The 14,073-nt window shown below is 37.7% G+C and overlaps 1 protein-coding gene across 1 annotated transcript; it reads right to left on the bottom strand.

Moving 5' to 3' along the window:
* Positions 1-1,447: 1,447 nt before the first annotated feature.
* On the bottom strand, positions 1,448-2,835 carry LOC123842675 (large ribosomal subunit protein uL4-like). Its single transcript, XM_045871923.2, has one exon. The coding sequence runs from the start codon at positions 2,781-2,783 to the stop codon at positions 1,524-1,526; it is 1,260 nt and encodes a 419-aa protein (XP_045727879.2). The 5' UTR covers positions 2,784-2,835; the 3' UTR covers positions 1,448-1,523.
* Positions 2,836-14,073: the final 11,238 nt, after the last annotated feature.

The raw sequence follows: 14,073 nt of genomic DNA, 5'->3' as shown, positions 1-14,073 counted from the left end.
AAGGAAATGGTCCAGTTTCATTCTTCTGCATGTGGCTGTCCAATTTTCCCAACACCATTTGTTGAAGAGACTGTTTTTTTTCCATTAGACATTCTTTCCTGCTTTTTCGAAGATTAGTTGACCATAGAGTTAAGGGTCCATTTCTGGGCTCTGTATTCTGTTCCATTGATCTATGTGTCTGTTTTTGTGCCAGTACCATACTGTCTTGATGATGACAGCTTTGTAATAGAGCTTGAAGTTCGGAATTGTGATGCCGCAGCTTTGCTTTTCTTTTTCAACATTCCTCTGGCTATTCGGGGTCTTTTCTGGTTCCACACAAATTTTAGGATTATTTGTTCTATTTCTTTGAAAAAAGTGGATGGTATTTTGATGGGGATTGCATTGAATGTGTAGATTGCTCTAGGTAGCTTTGACATCTTCACAATATTTGTTCTTCCAATCCATGAGCATGGAACATTTTTCCATTTCTTTGTGTCTTTCTCAATTTCTTTCATGAGTATTTTATAGTTTTCTGAGTACAGGTTCTTTGCCTCTTTGGTTAGATTTATTCCTAGGTATCTTACGGTTTTGGGTGCAATTATAAATGGGATCAACTCCTTAATTTCTCTTTCTTCTGTCTTGTTGTTGGTGTATAGAAATGCACTGATTTCTGCGCATTGATTTTATATCCTGCCACTTTACTGAATTCCTGTATGAGTGCTAGCAGTTTTGGGGTGGAGTCTTTTGGGTTTTCCACATAAAGTATCATATCATCTGCAAACAGTGAGAGTTTGACTTCTTCTTTGTGGATTTGGATGCCTTTTATTTCTTTTTGTTGTCTGATTGCTGTGGCTAGGACTTCTAGTACTGTGTTGAATAACAGTGGTGATAGTGGACATCCCTGCCGTGTTCCTGACCTTAGGGGGAGAGCTCTCAGTTTTTCCCCATTGAGAATGATATTCACTGTGGGTTTTTCTTTTCTTTTCTTTTCTTTTTTTTTTTTAAAGATTTTATTTATTTATTTGAGAGAGAGAGAGCACAAGAGGGGGGAGGGTCAGAGGGAGAAGCAGACTCCCTGCCGAGCAGGGAGCCCGATGCGGGACTCGATCCTCGGACTCCAGGATCATGACCTGAGCTGAAGGCAGTTGCTTAACCAACTGAGCCACCCAGGCGCCCATTCACTGTGGGTTTTTCATAGATGGCTTTTATGATATTGAGGTATGTACCCTCTATCCCTATACTCTGAAGAATTTTGATCAAGAAAGGATGCTGTACTTTGTCAAATGCTTTTTCTGCATCTGTTGAGAGGATCATATGGTTCTTGTTCTTTCTTTTATTAATGTATTGTATCACATTAATTGATTTGTGGATGTTGAACCAACCTTGCAGCCCAGCCACTTGGTCGTGGTGAATAATCTTTTTATTGTACTGTTGGATCCTATTGACTAGTATTTTTTTTTTTCCCCCCCACTGGCCGTGATCGGGTCTTTATTCAAAATTAGCTGTCCAAAATGATTTGACTTTTATAGAATAAACCTAAGTTTTTAGGCAGTAGGCTTCTCCGCAGTGGGTTTCTTTTCTGCAGGCTTCTTGTCAGCTGCTGGTTTCTTGGTAGCTGCAGCCTTTTTCCCCACCACAGGTTTCTTCTGCTTCTTCACACCAATAGCCTTCTTTCCTTTCTTCCCTACCACAGGCTTGCTTGGAACCCCCTTCTCATCTGATTTGGCTTCTAAGGCTGCTGCTGCCTTATCCATTCGGAGTTTGTGATTCTTGGCCTGGTGAAGAATGGTATTCCGGCGCATGGTCTTTGCATATGGGTTTAGCTTCAACATGATTCTCAGGTTCTTCAGTGGATTCTTCTTCAGAACTCTGCGATGAATCTTCTTGCGTGGTGCTCGGAGGGCTCTTTGGATCTCTGGACTTTTCAAGATTCTGCTAAGATCTGTATTAAGCATCTTATGCATGGGAAGGTTGTAGTTACTCTTGAGGGAGGCAGCCTTACGCCAAGTGCCATACAGATCATCTAACTTGCGGAAAGCACTTTCAGTCCAAATGCAGAAACGTCCCACATGCCCACCAGGAGCAAGTTTCAAAATGTTCAGTTTGCTCACATTAAGTAAAGTAATTCCAGGGATGTTTCTGAAGGCCTTGATGATACCATTGTCTTCATTGTAGATGATGCAGGGTCCCCTGCGCTGGATATGACGACGGTTTCTCATTTTGCCCTTGCCAGCTCTCATTCGCTGAGAGGCATAGACCTTTTTGATATCATTCCAGGCTTTAAGTTTCTTAAGAAGCAGAACAGCCTCCTTGGTCTTCTTGTAGCCTTCAACTTTATCTTCAACCACCAAAGGAAGTTCAGGAACTTCCTCAATACGATGACCTTTAGACATGACCAGTGCGGGTAAGGCTGAGGCAGCCAGGGCAGAGCAGATGACATATCGCTTCTGTGTTGTGTTCACTCTGCGATGCCAACGGCGCCAGGTTTTGGTTGGTGCAAACATGCGGCCCCCACGACACATATTTCCAAAAGCACCCTGGCCAGAACGGTGCGTCCCTCCGCCTCGAACTCTGGGAATTCGAGCCACAGCTCTGCCAGTACCCCAAGATTCAGCACTGGTTTGATGACCTGCTAATTCACTGACAGCATATGGCTGTCTGTTGTTTTTGCGCAAGTTGGTGTGAACAAAGTTCACGATATCAGGTCGAATGGGAGCCTTGAACACAGCAGGCAAAGTAACATTTTTGCCAGATGATTCCCCCTTTTCGGAGTACACAGATATTAATGGACGAGCACACGCCATCGCGGGGAGAGGAGAGGGCCACGCTCCTCTCAATCCGGCGGCTCCTATAGGAAAAGCCTATTGACTAGTATTTTGGTGAGAATTTTTGCATCCATGTTCATCAAGGATATTGGTCTGTAATTCTCCTTTTTGATGGGGTCTTTGGTTTGGGGATCAAGGTAATGGTGGCCTCATAAAATGAGTTTGGAAGTTTTCCTTCCATTTCTATTTTTTTGGAACAGTTTCAGAAGAATAGGTATTAATTCTTCTGTAAATGTTTGGTAGAATTCCCCTGGGAAGCCATCTGGCCCTGGGCTTTGGTTTGTTGGGAGATTTTTGATTACTGCTTCAATTTCCTTAATGGTTATAGGTCTGTTCAGGTTTTCTATTGCTTCCTGGTTCAGTTTTAGTAGTTGATACTTCTCTAGGAATGCATCCATTTCTTCCAGATTATCTAATTTGCTGGCATATTGTTGCTCATAATATGTTCTTATAATAGATTGTATTTCTTTGGTGTTGGTTGTGATTTCTCCCCTTTCATTCATGATTTTATTTATTTAGGTCATTTCTCTTTTCTTTTTGATAAGTCTGGCCAGGGGTTTATCAATCTTATTAATTCACTCAAAGAACCAGCTCCTCGTTTTGTTGATCTGTTCTACTGTTCTTTTGGTTTCTATTTCATTGATTTCTGCTCTGATCTTTATTATTTCTCTTTTCCTGCTGGGTTTAGGCTTTATTTGCTGTTCTTTCTCCAGCTCCTTTAGGTGTAGGGTTAGGTTGTGTACTTGAGACCTTTCTTGTTTCTTGAGAAAGGCTTGTATTGCTATATACTCTCCTCTTAGGACCGCCTTTGCTGTATCCCAAAGATTTTGAACAGTTGTGTTTTCATTTTCATTTGTTTCCATGAATTTTTAAAAATTCTTTGATTTCCTGGTTGACCCATTCATTCTTTAGTAGGATGCTCTTTAGCCTCCATGTATTTGAGTTCTTTCTGACTTTCCTCTTGCAATTGAGTTCTAGTTTCAAAGCATTGTGGTCTGAAAATATGCAGGGAATGATCCCAATCTTTTGGTACCAGGTGAGACCTGATTTGTGACCTAGGATGTGATCTATTCTGGAGAATGTTCCATGGGCACTAGAGAAGAATGTGTATTCTGTTGCTTCGGGATGGAATGTTCTGAACATATCTGTGAAGTCCATTTGGTCCAGTGTGTCATTTAAAGTCTTTATTTCCTTGTTGAACTTGTGCTTAGATGATCTGTCCATTTCAGTGAGGGGGTGTTAAAGTCCTCCACTATTATTGTATTGTTGTTGATGTGTTTCTTTGCTTTTATTATTAATTGGCTTATATAATTGGCTGCTCCCATATTAGGGGCATAGATATTTACAATTGTTAGGTCTTCTTGTTGGATAGACCCTTTAAGTAGGATATAGTGTCCTTCCTCATCTCTTATTATAGTCTTTGGTTTAAAATCTAATTTGTCTGATATAAGGATTGCCACCCCAGCTTTCTTTTGGTGTCCATTAGCATGGTAAATGGTTTTCCACCCCTTCACTTTCAATCTGGGGGTGTCTTTGGGTCTAAAATTAGTCTCTTGCAGGCAGCATATCGATGGGTCTTGTTTTTTTTTATCCAGTCTGATACCCTGTGTCTTTTGATTGGGGCATTTGGCCCATTTACATTCAGGGTAACTATTGAAAGATATGAATTTAGTGCCATTGTATTGCCTGTAAGTTGACTGTTACTGTATATTGTCTGTGTTCCTTTCTGGTCTATGTTGCTTTTAGGCTCTCTCTTTGCTTAGAGGACCCCTTTCAATAGTTCTTGTAGGGCTGGTTTCGTGTTTGCAAATTGCTTTAGTTTTTGTTTGTCCTGGAAGCTTTTTAAGTCTCCTTTTATTTTCAATGACAGCCTAGCTGATATAATATTCTTGGCTGCATATTTTTCTCATTTAGTGCTCTGAATATATCCTGCCAGTCCTTTCTGGCCTGCTAGGTCTCTGTGGATAGGTCTGTTGCCAATCTAATGTTTCTACCATTGTAGATTACATATCTCTTCTTCCGAGCTGCTTTCAGGATTTTCTCTTTGTCTCTGAGACTCGTAAGTTTTACTATTAGATGTTGGGGTGTTGACTTATTTTTATTGATTTTGAGGGGGGTTCTCTGTGCCTCCTGGATTTTGATGCCTGTTTCCTTCCCCAAATTAGGGAAGTTCTCTGCTATAATTTGCTCCAATACACCTTCTGCCCCCCTCTCTCTTTCTTCTTCTTCTGGGATCCCAATTATTCTAATGTTGTTTCATCTTATGGTGTTGCTTATCTCTCGAATTCTGCCCTTGTGATCCAGTAGTTGTTTAGCTCTCTTTTTTTCAACTTCTTTATTTTCCATCATTTGGTCTTCTATATCACTAATTCTCTCTTCTGCCTCATTTATCCTAGCAGTTAGAGCCTCCATTTTTGATTGCCCCTCATTAATAGCCTTTTTGATTTTGACTTGATTAGATTTTAGTTCTTTTATTTCTCCAGAAAGGGTTTCTCTGATAACTTCCATGCTTTTTTCAAGCCCAGCTAGTATCTTTAAAATCATCATTCTGAACTCTAGTTCTGACGTCATACTAATGTCTGTATTGATTAGGTCCCTGGCAGTCAGTACTGCCTCTTGTTCTTTTTGTTGAGGTGATTTTTTCCGTCTTGTCATTTTGTCCAGAGGAGAATAGATGAATGAGAGAACAAAATGCTAACAGGGTAACAACGTACCCAGAAAATATACACTAAACAAATCAGAAAAGACCTGAAACTGGTGGAAAAGAAAGGGAAAGAAAGAAAAAAGAAAAAGAAAAAAAGGAAAGAAAAAGAAAAAGATAAAAACAAACAAAAACAAAACAAAACAAAAAAACAGAATATGATCAAATATGATCAGGCTGGTGCATAGATCAGTGCCACACACTAGATTTTGGGCGTATTTTGGTCTGTTAGAAGAAAGTACCTCCTAAAATTTTAAAGAAAGAAAAACTTATATATGTACAAAAATAAGGGTTAATACGATGAAGGGATGGAATATGACTGTAAAGATGAAAATTATAAAAGATTTTATAAAAGGAATTGATAAGATAAGAGGTTGGTTGAAAAAAGAAAGAAGAGGATTAAAAAAAAAAAGGGAGAGAATGATCAGGCAGGAGACTAGAACAAAGACATACAGTAGAGATTTAGGGTATATTTTGATCTGTTAGAAGAAACTGTATCCCAAAATTTTAAAGAGAGAACAAGGTATATATATATATATATATATATATACCAAAAATAAGGGTAACTACTATGAAGGGATAGAATATGACTCTAAAAATGAAAAATAAAAAATATTTTTTAAAAAAGGGATTGATAAGATGTTGGTTGAAAAATGGAAAAAGACAAATTCAAAAACAAAAAGTAAAGACAGTTAAAAAAAAATTAACTTTGAAAGACTAAAGAATCCTGGGGAAAAAGCCATGAATTCTATGTGCAGTATTCCGCTAGCGCTGGAGTTCTGCTGTTCTCATTGATCGGTAAACTTGGTCTTGGCTGGCTGTTCTTGCTGATCTTCTGGGGGAGGAGCCTGTTGCTGTGGTTCTCAGATGTCTTTGCAGGAGGCGGAATTGCCCCGCCCTTGCTGGGTCCGGGCTAAGTAATCTGCTCGGGTTTGCTCTCGGGAGCTTCTGTTCCCTGCAAGCTCTCCATACAGCTTTGGAGGACGAGAGTGAAAATGGCGGCCTCCCAATCTCCGCCCTGGAGGAGTCGAGAACTCAGGGCCCCAGTGCTCAGTGAGCCCCCAGAGAAAAGCAGTTAGTCACTCCCATCTCCCTGGTCTCTGGCCGCACTCCGTGCTCACCCGGCCTGTGACCGAGTGTTTCTATCTCTGGCACACAACCCGGTGTGGAGTCTCCAAACCCAGCAGATCCCTGCAGTGTGCTCCCGTGCCGCTCCTCCCAGGGAGGAAGGGGAGTCTCCCTGGATCTGCCACTTGTTGGGTCCCTGCTGGAGAGCAGTGGCCCGACTGTGCCGCGGATCACGGTTTATGGAAACCCTGAGCTGAGAGCCCGCGCCTCGGCTCCGTCTCTGCAGCTGGCTTCCCTGCTCTGATACCTGGGAACTCTGCCGCACTCAGGCACCCCTGGTCTTCCTGTGACCCCGAGGGTCCTGAGACCACACTGTCCCGCGAGGGTCCCACCCCCCACTTAGCCACTGGAACGATGTCCCTCAGCGGAGCCGACTTCTAAAAGTTCTGATTTTGTGCTCTGCAGCTCTATCACTTGCCAGAAGCAGCCGACAGAGGCCCCCTCCCCCGCCGTCTATCTTCCCGAATATCGCCTTGGATTCACTTCTCCGCACGTCCTACCTTCCAGAAAGTGGTCGCTTTTCTGTTCAGAGAGTTGCTGCTCTTCTTTTCTTCGATCTCCTGTTGAGTTTGTAGGTGTTTAGAATGGCTTGATCCCTATCCAGCTGAATTCCTGGAACCAGGCGAAATCCAGGTCTCCTACTCCTCTGCCATCTTGCTCTGCCTCCCTCTGTAAACTTTTCACTCTTTATTTCTGTGCTTTTGAAACAAGGTGTTAAATAATCTCAGGGATCTGAGGAAACAGTAAAGAAATTTCTATCTCTCTTTTCTCATATTTTTTTGTTTGTTTTTAGAGGTGGGAGGGGCAGAGGGAGAGGGAGAGAGAATCCTAAGCAGGCTCCACACCCACCAGGCTCCATCTCATGACCCTGAGATTATGACCTGAGCCAAAATGGAGATTCAGACACTTAACTGAGCCACTGAGGCACCCCTCTCTTTTCTCATATTTGATAGATTTGGAAGTTTAGAAGTTGTTATTGTAAACCAAATTATTAAGTCTTAATAGTACTTTCTTATATGTGTTTGAAAAATGGATGTTATAGTTTTATGCCACAGAAGTTTGTATAATAATAAACTCTTAATGGATTGTTTTGTGATGCATTACACTATTTTCCCTGAGAATTCTTTTGCGGGGAGAAAATGTCTATCCTGCATATTATAAAAATAGGTCAGGTGTATTAATGAACAGCATGGCAGTGCCTTTTACATCTTTGTCATAGTTCAGGACCTTTAACTTAAGATCTCAATAAATGTTTGTTGAATAAAGATAATTTGGAAAACAGGCAAAAAATCATCCCATATTCTCATCAATAAACATATCCACTATTAGCATTTATGGGTATTTCATTCCAGATCTTTTTTTCCCCAAGGATAATGAGCAAGCTTCCATGTTATTATTATAATTTTTGTAACCATCATTTCAACTATGTTTTTTCAAAATGGAAATATCTTCATATCTTTCTTCTCATTATAATATGAAAGAAATAAAAAATTCAAACCTTAAGGAATGCATTAAGAGCAAAATAAAAATTCTTTATAGTTTTACTTTCCAGAGATAACGTGTTTAATAGTTTTATCTGTCACTTGAAACACCTACTTATTATTCCATTTAGTGGGTATAATTTACTCAGGATTTTAGTTTACTTAGGTTTTTCATTATTATTGGATATTTAAGGGTTTTCTTCCAATTTTAGCTATTATAAGTAATACTCCAGTGAATATCTTCACACATAAAGCTTTCCCCATATTTATTTCTTGGAGATAAATTTTTCAAAATGGAATTATTGGATCAAAAGCTATGAATGAACTTAAGGCCTATGAAAAAATATTTTCAAATTGCTTTCAAAATGGTTGTGCCAATTTACATTTTCGACAAGGTCAAAAGGTTGAAACCTGGTGTAAAAATACCAGGTTCACAACACCAGTGCCAGAGTAGAATATTATCATTCAACAAAGTACTTGCTAATATCATGAGAAAAATAGCACTTCCCTGTGGTTTTATTTTGCATTTCTTAAATTTCTATTGGAATGTTTCCCCATATTTGTTTACTAGTTGCATTTTCTTTTGTGGATTGTCTATTTATATTATTAGGCTATCAGAGTTGTGAGTTTCCCCTTGTTGTATATATGAACCCTGTAAATTGTAATGAGAAGGATAATTTATCTACTATATAACCTAATTTTTTTCTCAATGTATGCCTTTTTTTTTTTTTTTAAGATTTTATTTATTTATTTGACAGAGAGAGACCACGAGAAAGGGAACACAAGCAGGGGGAGTGGAAGAGGGAGAAGCAGGTCCCCACTGAGCAGGGAGCCCGATGCAGGCTCGATCCCAGGACCCTGAGATCATGACCTGAGCCGAAGGCAGATGCTCAACGACTGAGCCACCCAGGTGCCCCACGATGTATGCCTTTTAATGTTGATTTTTTTTTTATTAACATGGAGAAATTTCCAAAGTTTTGGGTTATAAAGGTATTGATCTTTAGTTTCTTCTGTTGCTTTTGAGCTTAGGAATTCTTTCTCCCTCCGGAGGGTTTATAGCTTTTCTCTGCTATGAGTTTTAACTACTTAACTTTTTGACCCATCTGGACATTTTTTAGTTATGGCAAGAAAGGAAGTTCTCTGGTTTGTTTTTCAATTCTTTTTATTAAAATTTTTTTTAAAAAAGATTTTATTTATTCATTTTACTTGAGAGAGAGAGAGAGGAGGGGCAGAGGGAGAAGAAGAGACTCTCAAGCAGACTCCATGCTGCACATGGAGTCCAACATGGGGCTCAGTCCCACAACCCCAAGATCATGACCCAAGCTGAAACCAGGAGTCAGATGCTCAACAGACTGAGCCACCCAGGTGCCCCTTGTTTTTCAATTTTTTATCACATTTCCTCAACATTTATTAAATAATTCTTCCCCTCTCTGCTGTTTTATGATTACTCCAATATCATACTTTCAATTTTTAAGTACCAAAAATTGGTACCAAAAATTAGATAAGGTCCAATTCTGAGTTTTTTATTTGAATCTGGGCACGTGTGCCTTTTACTTATTTGCTTATGTATTACATGATTTTACCTACCTTAATTTTATAGTTGATTCAGCACATATTTATTGAGAGCTCACATGTATTAAGATCAGTAACTGACTAATAACATTTCTTTTATGCCTTTTTATTTGATATTCTTACCTGCTTACCCTTTCTGATGAATTTTAGAATATTTAAAGTCTTCATAATCCTGTTGGAATTTTAAATACAAATATAAATTTTGGAAGTTTTGATATTTTTACAATAATTTTCCCATTCTTATTTAAATCTTATTCTATAAGTAAAGGTTTGTGTTTTTTCATACTATGCATATTTCTCATGGAAATTTTCCCTTTTTAATTTTTGTTATTTCTATAGTAAACAAAATGTATTTTAAAATTATATTATCTAATGGACTAGTATTAGGAATGTTGTTGATTTAAAGAAATATTTATGTTATATCTGGCCATTTTCCTAAACTCTTTTCTTAGTTCTACTAGTTTTTAGAATTTTCTCTTTGGATATCAAGGTGGTCACTCATCTGTAAAAAATGATAATTTTGTCTTTTTCTTTCCTGCATTTATTATTTTTATTTTTAAAAAATAAATAAGATGAAATATAGGTGATAGAAAGCTTCCTTGCTTTGTGCTTTATTTTTTTAAAGCTTTTATTTATTTGAGAGAGAGAAAGAGAGCAGGGAGAGGGGCAGGAGAGAATTCCCAAGCCAACTCCCCACTGAGTGCAGAGCCTGGGACCCAGGGCTTGATTCCAGGACTCATGAGATCATGAGCAGAAACCAAGAGTGGGGCACTCAGCTGACTGAGCCACCCAGGAGCCCCTGTGCTTAATTTTAATATTATGCCTGTAGAATTTCTCTTAAGCCTGAAGCCGGTTGATGGTTTGATATAAAAAATAGCTTCTATTTATTGGGTGCTTATCATGTACCAGGTGCTGTGCTTTGTATAGATGAGGTCAGTAGTGGTGTTAGTTGACCCTGGGTCTGTTAAAGTTTCCCCTCTTTTCTTTCTTATTTTTAAGCTATTACAAAATCAGGAATGGAGGTTAATTTCATCAAATGCCTTTCTGGCATCTGGTGATTTTTATTTGTTGATGTAATGATGTTATAAATGTATGTTTGATCCTTTGTATAAATTTGTATTTTTTTCTTATTGAAAGAATTTGAACAGCTTCCAATTATTCGTATATGAAGATAAAAAATAGATGACAAGTTGGGGCAGATGATTAAATGGAGCATTATCTTATGGATTTTTTTGTTTAGCTTTTTGTTATATTATATTAATAAATTTCTCAGGATTGGGCCATTCTTACTTTCCCTGTTTAATTCTATTTGGTTGCCTTAGAAGATATTTTGTTGAATTCTATTTGCAAACATTTTATTTGTAATTTCACTTACACTCTTAATTGAACATTTTCAAAAGTCTCCTTTCTTTCCCTCTCCCCTTCTTTTCCTCTTTTCCTTTAAAAATGTTGTGCTATTTCTGTAAGATTTTGGCATTAGGGCTATATTTGCTTTTCTAGAATTAATTAGGTTGTTTTCCATTTCTTTATGTTTTGGAGCTGGATCTATTTATTTAATATAACACTCTCCATTCCTAAAAATTTGAAAGCCTTTACTTATAAAACAGTGTAAGCTAGGAACATAAGCATTCTGGTAAATAAGACAAGAAAAAGTGTGAGAAGATAGATACATATTTTTATTCCTTGAAAATGTCTGCCTTTCTTTGTAAGTTAATTTCTCTTCTCAAATAAGAATGATAACAAGGACCCTTGTACTTTTGAGATTAATGTAATATTTTAAACTGGAATTTTCCTGCTGCCATAATTACATTTGCTGCCTGTCAGTTCAGACTTGATGGTCTGTTGACATTAGTGGACCCTGCAAAGCTTCTTGTTTGTTTATTATTCTATTCTTGTTCTGCCCAGGTGACAAATCCATGTATTTTCTTCTTGGTTGGCATCTTGTTTAGAGCATTTTACTGTAATGACCCTTGGGGCTCCTCAGAGATGCAATGTCCTTCTCCTTTGTGAGAAAGCGTGGTGCGAATTCTGGGAGCACGGGTTACTTTGGAGATAGATGGATTTGACTTTCCAAGCCCACCCCACCACTTAGTAACTGTTGACTTTCCTAAGCCTCATTTTCTTCATCTGTAAAGTGGGAACAGAAACAAACCTTAAGACATTGGTTTTACTAGAAAATACTTTTAAAATGCTGAGCGTAGATTCTGACACCCAGTAAATAGCCGGTGGTGGCTCTTCTTATTTGATGCTTTATGTTCATTGCCTCTTTATACCAATAGTGTCAAATGTGTTCAGAGACGTAAAAAGTGCTAACTTTTTAATTTAAAAATGAGCTTTATTGAAATATAATTTACATAAGATGCAATGCTTCCATAAGTTTTGATAAATGTATACATTTCCATCTGCCCGAATGGTCCCCATGAGCTCCTTCCAAATCAGTCCCATCTGCCCACTTCGGTTCTAGGCAACCACTGATCTGCTTTCTATCATTATAGATTAAATTTGTCTTCTGTAGAGTTTCATGAGAATGGACTTATGTAGTAGGCACTCTTTTACACTAGTTTTTTTGTTTTGTTTTGCTTTTTTCCAGAGTAGTGTTTTAGAGATTCAACTATGTTGTTGCATGGAACAGTTTTTTTTTTTTTTTTAAGTTCCATTTGGGTTGTTTTCAGTTTTTGGCTATTATGGATAAAGCTGCTATAAACATCCATGTAACAATTTTTAAAAATGAGTGTGTACCTATGTTTCCTTTTCAAGAGGTTTTTGGGAGAGGAATTCCTGAGTCACATGGTCAGTGTATGTTAAACTTTCTAAGAAATTGTCAGTTTATCAAAGTGGCTGTACATTTCTAACAGCAATGTCTGAGAATTCCAGATGTTCCACATCCTAACTTATATTTAATATTGTCAGTTTTAAAAATTTCAGCCATTTGAGTAGGGAATTAGTGGTATCTCATTGTGGTGTTAATTGCATTTCCTTTGTGACTAAAGACATGGAGCATCTTTACAAATGGATTTTGGCATTCCATGCATCTCCTTTTGTGAAATTTCTGTTCAAATATTCTGCCCATTTCAGCTGGTTTATTTATCTTCTTTTTATTGAGTTATAAGAGTTCTTATATATTTTGGAGGTAAGTCCTTTATGTCAGATATATGCATTTTGAATATTTTCTTCTAGAATATTTTGTGTTTTGGTTTATGATCCATTTCAAATTAATTTCTGTGACTAGTAAAGATTAAGGTTCACTCTTTCCCATGTGGGTATCCAAGCACCATTTGTTATTGAACATAGATTGGCCATATATGGATGGGTATTTTTTGGTACTCTCTATTCTGTTCCATTGATCTGTATGTCTGTTTTTTTGCCAGCACCACTCCAATTACTATAACATTATATTAAAATTTTAAATCAGGTAGCATGGATGCTTTGTTCTTCTTTTTCAAAAATTTTTTGGCTATTCTGAGTTCTTTACATTTCCATATACATTTTAGAGCCTGCCTGTCAGTTTATACAGTGAAATCTGCTGGGATTTTGATTGATATTATGAGGAACCTATAGATCAATTTAGTGAGAATTGACATCTTATCAGTATTGAGTCTTCTGACCATGCATGCAGATGATATGTTTCAGGTATTTTGTCTCAGCAATGTTTTATTGTTTTCAGTGTAGGCCTTGCACACATTTTAAAATAATGGTCCATAAGTATTTAATATTTTTGATTCTGTTATAAGTGATATTGCTTTTTTCTAGCAATTAGAAATTGCTAATTTCTAATTATTTCTAGGATATAAAAATACAATTGATTTTTCAGTATTGCCATTGTATCCTGCTATCTTCCTAAATTCACTTATTATTTCTAGTAGCTTTTATCTAGATTCCTCAGGATTTTCTATGTATATGAGCATATTATGTCTATTAATAATGGCAATTGCATTTCTTTTTTTCCCAATCTGCATGCTTTTATTTCCTTTTTTAAAAATATTTTTACCTTATTGCATTGGCTAGGACTTTTAGCAAAATATTTAATAAGTGGTGAGAGAAGGAATTCTTGTTTCTTTTTTTTTCTTTTTAAAGATTTTATTTATTTATTTATTTATTTATTTGGGGGAGAGAGAGAGTGAGCAGGAGGGAGAGGGAGAGAGAACATGAAGCAGACTCCGCGCTGAGCACAGAGCCCGACGTAGGGCTTGATTCCATGACCCTGAGATCATGACCTGAGCTGAAACCAAGAGTTGGATGCTTAACTAACTGAGCCCCCTAGGTGCCCTAGGAATTCTTGTTTCTGATTTTGGAGGGAAAGTATCCAGTCTTTCGCCAGTAAGTGTGTTAACTATAGGTTTTTCTATATCAGCTGAAGAAGTTCCATTCTATTCCCAGCTTGCTGAGA

This window comes from Mirounga angustirostris, unplaced genomic scaffold (genome assembly GCF_029215605.1).
Source record: "Mirounga angustirostris isolate CCGP_5_RB_7025 unplaced genomic scaffold, mMirAng1.0.hap1 SCAF_2, whole genome shotgun sequence".
NCBI classification, from domain to species: domain Eukaryota; kingdom Metazoa; phylum Chordata; class Mammalia; order Carnivora; family Phocidae; genus Mirounga; species Mirounga angustirostris.
Note: the sequence above shows the minus strand (reverse complement) of the source record. Positions and strands in the feature narration are given on the sequence as shown.

Excerpts from the sequence above, each read along its gene's own strand:
- LOC123842675 (XM_045871923.2), bottom strand. The coding sequence starts at position 2,783 with ATGGCGTGTGCTCGTCCATTAATATCTGTGTACTCCGAAAAGGGGGAA.